The sequence below is a fragment of the Colletotrichum tamarilloi genome, assembly GCF_030869305.1.
Source record: "Colletotrichum tamarilloi strain Tom-12 chromosome Unknown Scaffold_36.1, whole genome shotgun sequence".
NCBI lineage: Eukaryota > Fungi > Ascomycota > Sordariomycetes > Glomerellales > Glomerellaceae > Colletotrichum > Colletotrichum tamarilloi.
The window spans coordinates 224,621-237,639 of NW_026849419.1; the positions used below are offsets into that span (position 1 = coordinate 224,621).

The window sequence follows — 13,019 nt, forward strand, 5'->3', positions numbered from 1 at the left end:
ACCATGGTCTCCTCGGAAACTGGAAGTCTCTCCCATAGCCTGCTCTAGACTCCAAATCCCAGAGAGTCGGCATCTTTTCCAAAATCTTCTGCTGGATACCTAGGATCGAAAGATGCGTTCGCTTCTTTTCTTTAGCATGATACTTTGCTGGGCAGCTTGGTCAGACCCCACATGCATGGTAGATCGAGGACTCTGCTGACTGATTAATGCAGGGAAGCATCCGGTCAAGTCATCACGCTGACTCCATCGACGATAGATCGAGCCAGGACCGTCACCGTTACGAGGACAGAGACTAGGGAAACCACGACTACCGCCACTACGACGGCGACTGCTGTCGTGACAAGCCCGACGACAACGACGCTGCGAGAAGTCTCAACCACCACCGCACTCGTCACTCAGACCATCACGAGAACGACCACGGCGCCCTGCTCAGCTCTCAACTGTCCAAAGGTTACCTCTACCGGTACCATCTGCAAAAGCTGCTTCGTCGCGCAGTGTACTACCACTTCGTCTATCACGAAGTCTTGCGGCTGCCCTGTTCTCTCAACTGCGTCCGTCGACTTTGAGTGTGAAGATGCTGATGTTTGTAACAAGATTGGGTGCAGGACTGTGTATGCAGTTGCAACTCCTGTGTGCTAGAGTCTCGTTCTCTTTTCAAAATCATGAATTGTGGCGTAGTGGATGGTGTGAGGAGTCGCTACAATTAGGTGAACTTCGGGGATTGAAGAAGTTTTGCTGCAACTACTATAGGTACTCAATCGTAGCCGCAATCATCCCCTTGAGCGAATGATCTCCTTGATTATGCATGCTTTACTAAACGTATAGAGTGTTGCCTTCAAAGAGACTAAGGCTGCACAAAGTCGGCAACTCGGCCACTTCTTCCTGTAGATGGAGACATGGCCCCAAATCTCCGCACACGATCTCCAATATTATGAGGGGTTGTTGCGTGATGTTGTTTGGAGATTGGAGGAATGCAGTGTCGGCCGACCATGGACTTTGTGGGCTATTGTGCCACTGCTGCATTGAAATAATGCGAGTTGACTGCATGAACCGTTTGAACCAACACGCAGTGGACAGCTCATGGGTAAAAGGATCCCACCGGAATCAGCCAAAGTCAAATCTATTGTCTTGCTAAACACAAACATGGATCGAATCATGGATGAGTGTTCGTCCGGCATGTCGCGCAACGGCAGATCGGCCCGAACTGGATCCCAACATCTTCAGAAGTTCAGGCGGTCACTGCCAACATACTCACTCCTCATTGAGAGATTGATCAGTTTTTGATGTCACCCAGGCAGGCAACTTAAGCATGTCTTGCTTCTGTACTATACCTCGGATGATCGGATCCTACCGAATTGACATAAAAAGTGGCCGTCGGCCCATGATGTTGCGATGTAATATCCGGCCGTGTTGGCTGCCAAGGCACAGTTCTCTCACGAGAACACGCTAAACCAACCAGTCATCCAGTCCAGCGCACAACGGGAGCCATGCCCGTCGGTGAAAAGATCGCTTAAAATTGGCTCGTCGAAAATTTCAAGACGCTACTGCAAAGTCCTCAAGCAGTCAATGACATCAGGCTCACCAATCTTAGGTGCCTTGGGTCAGTGATTGCTGCGGCTACAGGAATCGCGGGGGTTGCGGCCGGGGTGGTTGATCGTCTAAATCGTCTTTCTCCAGTTCTTTGCCCCCGGTTCCCCCCTCATGATTCCCCGCAGTTGTCGGTTCGATCAACACCGAGCACGTTTGTCCGGATGCTACGCTGCGCCGGGGTACAACGGATGGGACCGGGGGGCCGGTGTTGGCAGGGAACTGGCAGGCTAGTAGGATACCCTTTAAAGAAGACGCGATGGCTTCCTCTTGCGCGCGCGGTTTCTCGATTGGCTGTTGGCTTTTTGACTCTTTTTTTCGGCTATCGTGTTGCATCTGTCAAGTTTCAGCCATAGTCAAAAAAGCGCCACGATGAGGTTTGGTCTGAAAGCCGGCGGCCTCCTTTGGCTTGCCGCGTCGCTTTGTGGCTCGCAGAGCGCCTTAGCTCAAGATGTTGACTGGCCGATCCATGACAACGGTCTCAATGAAGTCGTCCAATGGTAGGTTCCCATAGTTTGTTCACGGATACAACATTGGCTTCATACTGACTGAACTCTACGCAGGGATCACCACAGCTACATTGTCAACGGAGAGAGACTCTTCGTCTTCTCTGGCGAGGTATGGCGACTGACTACTTCCCCGTATCGCATGTTGGGATCGTCTCGCTAACAAATGCAGTTCCACTACTGGCGTATCCCTGTGTTCGTGATCCAACACAACATCATCTGCAGTGTACTAAGCTTACTGACATATCTTCAAGTCCCGAACTTTGGCGAGATCTCCTCGAAAAGGTCAAGGCGGCTGGGTAAGATACAGTCTCTGGAGTGGAAAAGGTCGTTTCGTGGCTAACACGCAGATGACAGCTTCAATGCATTCTCCATCTACAACCACTGGGGCTACCACAATCCCACACCCGGTGTCTTGGACTTTGACACCGGCGCTCACAACTTCACCTCCATCATGACCGTCGCCAAGGAACTCGGCATCTACCTCATCATCAGACCTGGACCCTACGTCAACGCCGAGACCAACGCCGGCGGCTTCCCTCTCTGGGCCACCACTGGCGCCTACGGTTCTCTGAGAAACGACGACGAGAGATACACTGCGGCGTGGACCCCCTTCTGGTCGGAGATTTCCAAGATCATCAAGCCTCATCTGATCACCAACGGCGGAAACGTCATCATGTTCCAGGTACGCGATCATTCCCAAGAACTAGAGAGAGCGCATTTGCTAAGTGGAAACCCAGATCGAGAACGAACTCAACGGACAGTGGAAGGACATTTCCAAGAGAGTCCTGAACCCGCCCATCGCCAACTACATGCAGCTTCTCCAGGACAGCGCCCGGGAGAATGGAATCGACGTGCCCCTGTCTCACAACGCCCCCAATATGGTAAGTATCTCTGTTCAAAGACTTATGTACTCCCACTTTCTGACACTGCTCAGCGCGGCTTTTCCTGGTCCAAAGACTTTTCCAATGCTACTGGAAACGTCGATGTCGTCGGTGTCGACAGCTACCCTTCGTGCTGGAGTTGCAACCTGAGCGAATGCACCGGCACAAACGGAGCATACATCCCCTATGTGAGTAACTCAGAATCACCACAACTACTGTATCTTGCTAATCATCCCATTCACAGCTGACTCAAGATTACTACTCCTACTTCACAGTTCAGTCGCCGTAAGTATTCCAAGTTGAAACACGCTCAAATCAGAATTCTAATCATCTTACAGGTCACAACCCAACTTCCTTCCAGAGTTCCAGGGCGGTTCCTACAACCCCTGGGGCGGACCCGAGGGCGGCTGCCCCAGTGACATTGGTGCCGATTTCGCCAACATCTTCTACCGCGATCTCATCTACCAGAGAGTCACCGCAATCTCCCTTTACATGATGTTCGGTGGAACCAATTGGGGCTGGCTCGCTTGTCCCGTTGTTGGTAAGTCCATGTCGCCATCGTATGGTATGTGTGAGATCGACTCATGCTAATTCAACGCCAGCTTCGAGTTACGACTACTCTTCTCCGGTATCCGAGAACAGAATCATCGGCAGCAAGTTCCACGAGACAAAGCTTTTGACTCTGTTCACCAGAGGTTCGTAGATTGTTCACCCCTGAAGTATGCAAGATGAATTCTAACATTTGCGTAGTGGCCAAGGATCTGACAAAGACTGAGAGAGTCGGAAACGTAAGTGAAGCAGTGATGCAAGTCAAGTGAGATTCTGACGTGCCCTAGGGCACTGGATACACCACCAACTCAGCCATCACCGTGTCCGAGCTCCGCAATGTCGACAACAACGCGGCGTTCTACATTGCCCGTCACGCATACTCCCCTTCCAACACCAACGAGGCTTTCAAGCTCTCTGTCAACACCTCTCAGGGTGCTCGTAAGTCTTTCTTCTATCTAATATCAAATTCTGCGTATCAAATGCTGACTTGACTCAAGTCACCATCCCCCAGCACGGCAGCTCGATCGCCATCAACGGCCACCAAGCCAAGGTCCTTGTCACCGACTTCAGATTTGGCGAGAAGACCCTCCTATACTCCACCGCCGAGGTTCTCAGCTACACTTTTCTCGACGGTCAAGAGGTTATTGCCCTTTGGCTTCCTGAGGGCGAGGCTGGCGAGTTCACAGTCACTGGCGCCAACTCTGCCAAGCTCATTGGCGACGGCAACGTCGCTGACTTCAACGTCTACCCTGGCGAGAGCAACGTCATCATCGCATACACGCAGAAGAAGGGCATTACGCTTGTCGACCTCGGAGATGGCTCCCGCGCCGTCCTGCTCGACCGCAGCGCCGCGTACCTCTTCTGGGTACCCGTGCTTGACAACGACCCCTTTGCTCCGGCCAACAAGACTGGTGAGTTTTTTTTTATTGACGCATCGATTCCAACTTTACTGACGAACTCGTGCAGTCTTTGTTCAGGGACCGTACCTCGTCCGCCACGCTGCCTTCAACGAGACTGGCCGTAGCTTGGCGCTCTCTGGAGACGCAGACCAGGAGACCACCATCACCGTCTTTGCCTCCGAGTCCATCTGCGGCATCACCTGGAACGGCAAGAAGCTCGAGCTTCTTTCGAGAGAGGGTAACGTCTTCACCGCCAAGATCGAGGGCCCTGCCAAGTTCGAGGTCCCCGCACTCGGCCCTTGGAAGGTTCACGACAGCTTGCCTGAGATCGCTACTGATTACGAAGCCACCTCTGACAGCTGGGTTGGTAAGTGATACCTGTTACATCTTGTCGTGTCGTTAAAGAGGGAAAACGGTCTAATAAACTTCCAGCCGCCACCAAGACAAACACCTCCAACACCGTCAAGCCCGCCTCAAACAACCCCGTCCTCTACGTAGACGAGTACGACATCCACGTCGGAAACCACATCTACCGCGCAACCTTCCCGACCTCCGAGTCCGCCCCGACTGGCGTTTTCCTCAACGTCACCGGCGGTCTGGCCTTCGGCTACTCCGTCTGGCTCAACTCCGAGTACGTCGGCTCCTACCTCGGCCTCTCCTACCTGGGAGCAGACGCCAGCTCGTTCTCCTTTGAGAATGCGACTCTCTCCAAGACCGGCGACAATGTTCTCGTCGTCATCATGGATAACTCAGGCCACGACCTGCGTGAGGCGGCGCTCGCGCCCCGCGGTATCACCAACGCGACTCTGCTCGGCCCCGACGCCGCGAATTACAAGTTCTCCGAGTGGAAGATTGCCGGCACCGCTGGCCGTAACGACCTCATTGACCCCGTTCGCGGTCCTATCAACGAAGGAGGTCTGTACGCCGAGCGCGTTGGCGCCCATCTGCCCGGCTACCCCGACGCAGACTGGGAGTCCTTTGACTCTGCTAACGGATCTCTTTCCGTTCCTGACGCCGGCATCCGCGTCTTCCGCACCGTTGTCCCGCTCGACGTTCCCGCCGGCCTCGACGTCTCTATTTCGTTCCGCCTTACTGCAGCTACTGACGATACGAACCGCCTTCGCGCACTTCTGTTCGTCAACGGATACCAGTACGGTCGCTTCAACCCGTACATCGGCAACCAGGTTCAGTTCCCTGTCCCCACTGGTATTCTCAACTACAACGGAGATAACACGATCGCTGTAACTGTTTGGAGTCAGGCTGCGGAGGGTGTTGCGCTGAATGTTGAGTGGCAGGCGGATTACGTCCACACTTCTAGCTTCGATATGAGCTTCGACAGCAAGTCTTTGAGACCTGACTGGGATGAGAGCCGTTCGGCGTTTGCCTAGATATCCTGAGTATTAGGTTCATGTCATAGGACATGAGAATTATAAGACTCGGAAGTGAACCAAATCGTTTCTATTACTGCAAGTGTGTGAACTTTTGAGACGCGACGCGACCAAGTTTTTCAAGGATAGTTCTATGAAGACGAATTATGTCAAAATCTCTCCGCCAAACTCCATAAGCTACACCTCGACTTTCTGCTTTTGAGAGTCAGAGCCATGCTGCCAATGCTCTTCACTCGTAGCACCCCCAATCACTCGAAGATAGGAGCCTTCTCAGTCGTTGTCTTCCAAATCGCCGGTCTTTTAGGGCGAGTAGGGCACCTGCTCTATAACAAATGTCTAGGTATACCTGGTCTCATGTAGGCCATGATGGGTGCCCAAGGACAACGAAGTCAAAAAGTTGTTACCACCCAGCTGAATCCCGGTAGGGTGACCAGGGCATGAGAGCAGTCTACATCTGGTCGCGCGTCTAGATATTCGGGACACAATCATTGAGATACTCAGCCATGTTTGGGCATTAGCCAATGCGAAATTCATGCTCAGCAGTATGCAGTATCATGCCGCCTGCAGGAAAATGACACCCAAAGGTCACCAAGGTCACCAAAGTCACCAAAGTCACCAAGATCGCTTAAATCAAGGTCATCAATCGGAAGTCACTAGAGTCTTGATGGTCGCCAAAGTCACCAAAGTCACCAAAGTCATCAAGATTGCTTGAATTAAGGTCACCAATCGGAAGTCATCAAAGTCATCAAAGTCACCAAAGTCACCAAGCCACGAAAGAAACATCGTGGTCTGATACGGTATGGTCCTTCCTGCAAGTGAGAATGAAAATCTTGAACATGGAATCTACAGGGAAGGAGCACATCGAATGTCAATGTTCTTTCCATTTCCCCCCCCTCCTCTAGCCCTCACAACTGACTTCCTTCCTATCTTCCCATTCCACTGGGCGCCTTCCCCTTGGAGTCTTCTCGCCCACGACTCTATTTAAGAGGCCATCTTCAGCCTCTGGACAAGAATATCTCTTCCAAACACCTCACTTTCTTCATACTATTCTTTTTCCAAATTTACACAGTCATATATCAATCATTGGCAGCATTGACATTGCAATCGTTCGCTCGAATTTCACACACACGAGGCTCAAGTAGCTACTTCTCTTCTCAACCATGGACTATGTGCCGGGTAAAGAGATAGTGGTCGCTCGGTACAGGAGCAAAGTCGAGAAGATAGCTGAAAACGGGTCTTCGGAGGTCAAAGGCTGGCTCACCAAAAATACAACTCACAACACTCCATGGGTTCTGCGAGTTCTTCCCGACTATGTCGAAATTGTCAGAAACCAGTTTCCTGGACTTTTTGACACGATGAAGCACTCTCGCAACAGCGGTTGCGTCAACGGCACAGCACTGCTCTCAATAGAGCATACAGTTTCGACCGTGGATGCAGAGGAGCGTCCAGAGTACCTATACCGAACTATACATGGCAGCCAACCTTACGGAGGAACCGAAGCGAGACTAGGCCGAGGAACAGATCCTATCTTTTTGCACATACACTTACGCAAGCACCTTCGATGGCGATGTCGAGAGTCAAGTCCGTTCCTTTCGGCAACCAACAGCATGGAAAAGGCCGTCCGCATCGCCACATTGTACGAGCTTCGAGGTTTCCATAATATCACGATCCTGAAGTTCCAAACCACTGGCACGGCTTGGGATCATGATGTGCAGCGCCTTTGGAATCCGAAATCCCTGCTTCGGGAGCTCAATTTGCACGAGGACCTTATGCCTTGGCTTGACAACGAATTTCTTGTCGAGCACTCCATTCCAAAGTCGAGCATCGTCAAACGCTGGGACTGGGGAAGCTATAGTCAACAAAATGAAGTCGATCCATTGCGTCTCTACAGGAAAGCTGCTCGATTTTTCTACGAAGGAAGAGAGCGCGTGGCCACTGAGCGGAAGAAGAGACGCGACGCCGAGAAGAAGAAGGAAGCAGAGCACGCATCTGCGAGAAAGCGCAAGGCCTCCGAGGAAGGCGGCAAAGACGAAAACACTGGCAGCGACAACGAAGACGAATCGGAGTCTAAGCCGAAGAAACGAAAGTACAGCAAGAGGGTCCATGTTGGTCCTAAGATGAGACGCGACGGTGGTGCTTGAGATGGTTCATGGGCAGTTGCCTGGTATAGGGAAAGGAGTTCTTTGGTTTCAAAATGGGTTTTCTTTTGCGAAAGATGGTTATTTGCGGCAGTTTCACGGGTGGTACACGATTCATGGAGATCAGGTCATGGATTTTCGGGAGCGCATCATCACTTTGCAATTTTTTCAGGCGCGCAATGGACCTGAAGCCAAAGCTTTATTAGATATTCGAATCTCTATAAGTGGAACTGATTTAGTCTTCAATGGCGTCAATCCTCATCACTATGTCGGCCATTCATGCAACGTGATATCATATTAGAAAGGGTGCGAAGGAAAGGTGTCTAGGTAGTGTCAAAGAGACTTACGGCAAGTGGCTACTCACATTCAAGGAAGCGGCAATAGATATCTGCCTAAACATGAGAAGGTAGTATCTCCTCAGGCAAGGCAGGCATGTGTTTCTTATCGAAGGTTGGGTAAGAGCAACGAGAAGCGAGGCAGCGCTCATACTTTCCTTCGTGGCTCTCAACGCCAGCATCTGTCGTTGCTATTCTTCTTCCCAATACACCAGTCTACTCGAATTACCATCTATCTCATCGCCACATCACCACGCAGCACAGCAAACTATACCCAGAGCAGCTTATCATATCCGAAGTTGTCGAAGTCGAACTCTTCAAACTTTTACCCAAGGAAATCAGACGCATAGTATAGCGCGAGACCCTCGAAGACCGACTCGTGGTCGTAGCCCCCCGAGTAGACTGGCTTGCTCGAAGAAGTCGTCTGCCCGCCATGTCCGCTGTTCATCGAGAAAGCCGCGAAAAACTTTTTTGTCATGTACATTCGGTTGATCAGCGAGTCTACGGGCATGCCTCACAACACAAGTTCCTTTGGTTGGCTTGTCAAAGACCATGTCTACTTCAATCCTGATGTTGACACCCTCATTCTCGGTACGATTGTCGACAGACTCGGGGGCTTCCGATTTGCGCTCGCCAGCCCTCAATGGCGCGAAAAAGTTGGTGGCTTGGGGGACTTAACTACATCGCCAACCTTCCCGGGCTATATAAAAAAGCGACTTCGAAAAGTTCGTTTACACGACAGCTGCTTCCTGCAGCGAATATCCAACCGAAGACTTGATAGAGGTGAAACCTCCGTTCTTACACCCCTTTCAACACCTCCTACTCAGCGGGACCCACTTCCCAGTCTTCAATTCCCATGTCTTGAAATCATCCACCTGGTTTCTCTGCTTTGCATTCCGATACCAAGGAGCACGCCGCAAGGTCAGACAGGATTATCTCTGCGTGGCATGGGGGTTTGTTTTCGTTACATACTGCCAACCAATAGGCTTTACTGTTATCGGGAGTTGACCCTACCTGACGAGTGCCTTGAAGGTATACGGCCGAACGCTCGCATTCCTGACGATCACTTCAGGGTCGACCCGAATAATAGTTGCGGTATCCGCATTGACATCTTTCGCGACAGCAATGTCGATTGGGTCACTGACGCCTACTTACCCGTTAATGGATTCCACAAGATGCACCTTGCTTGGAAGATTGCTATGGAATACGTCTCGATGCGCCTGGGCGAAAGTTGGAGGTGATTGGTGTCGTGAACGCCTTCTCGAATACTTTCGGTCTGTTAGGAAGCAAGACGTTTGTGTACACAAGGGACTTTCAGAGTCAGCGTTTCAGTAGATAAGCCTTCACATCACTACTACTGAGCATGTCCAAGGGCGGACTCCAGAGCTTGTTTCTATTGAATCGTTTCTGTTATGTACTCTCTTGCGTTATTTGTGACCTCGGGGCCCCGCAGATGTTGCAGAGAGATGTCCATGCGATGACCCGATTCCCCCCCAAAACGAACTCCTTAGGATCGTCTCCTCCTCCCCCTACCCCTCCCACTCATTATGAGATTTCGCTATGAATGTTCTTGACTTTATATCTCAGGGCTAAACTGAGAGGATTCCGTTTCTATTCAATTGTCCGATATCCCAAGGCTTCAGAGCTGAGTTCGAAGCTCTCTCCGGAAAGGAGGGCAGATGCCTCTATACTCCTACTCTCGCTCTGCTTCATCACCCAACCATCACGCCGTCTCTCGAGCTAAGTTGTCGAAGTATGCTCCTATCCTAGTCGGAGTGGATTCTATACTGTTTCACCAATTGATGTCCGTATGGTCAGATCCTAAGCCGACGCGGGCTTGCAAATTTTTGCTTCTCTTTCGGTGAGCATATGTCTTCAAACGCCGTGTCGCATCCTACATTCGATTCAGGCCGAAGAGAAATCCATCATGTTTTCTCAATGAGATGCAGCAACACGCCATCAATCAAGCTCTCTCATATTGCATTCTTGCCATTGGCCCCCCACCAGTGTTATTCAACCATTGACTCCCGATTCCACTTGGATCGACTATTGATATATGAGACCATAAGAGAGCTGGCAGAGAAGGGATATGTTTACAAAGGACGAGAAATACCAAAGGTTCAAAAGACTTTGAACTTTCCTTGGATCGTTTGCGTTCCCTTGTCAGTACTTTACCTCATTGACATAGTTCCCCCTCCCAAGTCTGTCTTTTGAGGTTCTTTGTCGAGTTCACAACAACCTGGCATGCCTTCTGGAAGAAATCTTGCGAAGATGAATGCGTGATCCAGTGCTGATAAGTTCATGTCGGGTATGGGCCTGGACTAAAGCTGCTCTCAGACGAAGCTATTCTCAGACCAAGGATGAGATTGATCGAGGATGACTCTATTTAGCCATAGCCAAGAGCAGCACCGGATCTCACTCGTCCGAACACCTTCTCGCCAGAAGGTATGAATCCATCTGAAAGTGATCGTCTGAACGCCGGACGAAGAACCATCCCACCCGACGACCTCATCAGCAAGCAACCGCCACATCAAGGGCGAGAATACCTCACAACAAAGCTGCCCGCCCAACCTCACGATGATGATAGTTCCCGCTTCAAAGCACCTTTCTCAACACCAGACGGGAGGCCATCACGACTAAGCAAGCACATTGATCATGTGACATCCCTCGGGATATCTTTTGAAATCTACTCCTGGGTTCCCACTGAGCTCCCTTCTTTCCAAAAATCTCTTCCTTCCCACACCTCAGGGACACCAAGAGCTTCCATCATCACAGTCTACCAAACAATCGATAATGGCTCAGCAAACTTCCCTTGCGTCCAACAATCCCCCTACCGACAATCCTCCTGACATTGTCGTTGAGACCATGTCTTCACCCTCGCTTGGCAATTCGTCTAACGTTGCTGCCGGCAAGTTTGCCGACAAGCCCACTGACGCCGTCATGACCTCTCCCTCGACCAACAACTCGTCTAGCGCTGTCGCCGCTGACAAGCCTACCGACGCTGTCATGGAGAACGCGTCCTCCCCTGCAGATGGTACTTCGTCCAATAACGTCACTGTCGACAACCACTCCGACATTGCCATTGATGCCATGTCCTCTCCCATGGTTGGCAACTCGTCTGACGCGGTCGCTACCAATGAGCAATCTGACGTGGTCATGGAGACCATGTCTTCCCCTGCGGTTGAGATCTCAACCAACATCGCCACCATCGACAGCCTTGAAGATACTGTCATCCCGAACATGTCATCTCCTTCCATTGGCAACACTTCCAACATGGCCATCCCCGACAACCTTTCTGATGTCGTCATTGAGATCGCTTCCTCTCCGTCGACTGGCAACTCGCCCAACTTGGCCACCGCCAACAACTTGGCAGACGGTGTCATCTCGGTCGTGTCTTCTCCCTCCGTTGACAACTCCTCCGACATCGCCATCGCCGGCGACTCTCCTGATGCAGTCATCGAGATTATGTCTTCCCCTTCGGTTGACAGCTCTTCCAACGTTGCCATCGCCGACAACGCTTCCGACGCCATCATTGAGATCACGTCTTCCCCCTTGGCTGCCGACAACTCGTCCGACACCACTCCCAGCGCTACCAGCCTCCACCGCCTCCCGCTTGCAGTCCGTTCGGTCATCTAGGAGATGGTCGCCGAGTCTTCTGGCCAGCTTGTCGGTATCGGTCCGAACGCGGACGCCCATGCGCGCCGCCCTGGCTACCCTGCCTTTGCCTTCGTCAACAAAGAGGCCTTCCACGCCTTTCTCAAGGCCTACACTCGCATTGACAAGCATCCCAACGATCCCATTGTCTACCATCCTGATCTCATTGACCCTGTCGATATGCAGGACTACGAGTTTGCCGAGGCGGCTTTCCTTGCTCCTGGTGTTGATTGCATCTATATCAACCCCCGTACCGATGAGGTTTCTCTTGGCTATAAGACCGACATTCCCGGCCCCGCCTTCTATCCCAGCTTCATCAATCCCAACCTTGGACACGAAATCAACTCACAGCTCAAGATGGTGCGCATCGTGATGGAAGATTTCCGCGGTTGGACCGACGGACACGACTACCCGCTTCTCTACCACAACTTCCTCAACAAGAAGCCCGTCGCCAGCATCGACGTGAGCCAGCTCAAGTACCCCAACATCAACCAGATCACCGTGATCTTCCGTGGCCTTGAGAATGAGTGGAAGAGCGACAGCAACAACTACGTTGTCAACTACAACGTCGGCACCAACCGCGTCTTCGTTGACTACGACCGTGAGAACGCTGAGGAGATGGTCGAGGAGACCTTCCGTCTCGAGGTGCACAAGGTGTACGAGGCCCAGTCGGATGAGATGACTCTGGAGCCGGATGGAACCAACGATGAGGACGATAAGGCGACCCTCTCGGTTCGGATCATTTTCCATCGCGACTCGGACAAGGACTACGGTCCCTACCTCCTCGAGCCCTTCGATCTCGAGGAGATCCTCGATCCGGAGGACTTGACCGACGGCGGTCGGATGGAGAGAATCTTCTGGGAGATCGCCGCCACCGCCGTCAAGGAGCGCCTCGGTGCTTAATAGGCTTCGTCACACCACCGCCGCCGCCACCACCACCACCACCACCACCATGGCCTTCTTGTCCTGGGCCTCGGCCTATTCCCTGCAGACACCACCGGCGATACCTAGCAGCTATTACAGCTAGCTAGGTATCGTCGGGGAGGTGTCTGCGCGATGGATACTAGGGGGAGGAGGGG

General features: G+C 51.9%; 5 protein-coding genes across 5 annotated transcripts; all 5 read left to right on the plus strand.

Annotated features, from left to right (window-relative positions):
• Positions 1–231: 231 nt before the first annotated feature.
• CTAM01_09331 (uncharacterized protein) lies at positions 232–639 on the plus strand (the record flags this gene model as incomplete). The annotated part of the gene is made up of 1 exon (XM_060525350.1): positions 232–639. A coding segment is annotated over one exon (408 nt), but the record flags the coding sequence as incomplete, so codon positions are not given.
• A 1,320-nt stretch (positions 640–1,959) lies between these two features.
• CTAM01_09332 (glycosyl hydrolase family 35) lies at positions 1,960–5,813 on the plus strand (the record flags this gene model as incomplete). Its single annotated transcript, XM_060525351.1, has 15 exons — positions 1,960–2,087; positions 2,151–2,205; positions 2,266–2,288; positions 2,348–2,392; positions 2,451–2,778; positions 2,834–2,977; positions 3,031–3,165; positions 3,222–3,262; positions 3,316–3,518; positions 3,580–3,672; positions 3,728–3,765; positions 3,814–3,964; positions 4,024–4,437; positions 4,493–4,792; positions 4,858–5,813. 15 exons carry the CDS (start codon positions 1,960–1,962, stop codon positions 5,811–5,813), a joined length of 3,054 nt encoding a protein of 1,017 aa, XP_060380056.1.
• Positions 5,814–6,973: 1,160 nt separating this feature from the next.
• On the plus strand, positions 6,974–7,954 carry CTAM01_09333 (uncharacterized protein; the record flags this gene model as incomplete). Its single annotated transcript, XM_060525352.1, has 1 exon — positions 6,974–7,954. The coding sequence occupies one exon, from the start codon at positions 6,974–6,976 to the stop codon at positions 7,952–7,954; it is 981 nt and encodes a 326-aa protein (XP_060380057.1).
• An 808-nt stretch (positions 7,955–8,762) lies between these two features.
• CTAM01_09334 (uncharacterized protein) lies at positions 8,763–9,527 on the plus strand (the record flags this gene model as incomplete). Its single annotated transcript, XM_060525353.1, has 2 exons — positions 8,763–9,011; positions 9,042–9,527. 2 exons carry the CDS (start codon positions 8,763–8,765, stop codon positions 9,525–9,527), a joined length of 735 nt encoding a protein of 244 aa, XP_060380058.1.
• Positions 9,528–11,079: 1,552 nt separating this feature from the next.
• Positions 11,080–12,843, plus strand: CTAM01_09335 (uncharacterized protein; the record flags this gene model as incomplete). The annotated part of the gene is made up of 2 exons (XM_060525354.1): positions 11,080–11,904; positions 11,950–12,843. The coding sequence occupies 2 exons, from the start codon at positions 11,080–11,082 to the stop codon at positions 12,841–12,843; spliced, it is 1,719 nt and encodes a 572-aa protein (XP_060380059.1).
• Positions 12,844–13,019: the final 176 nt, after the last annotated feature.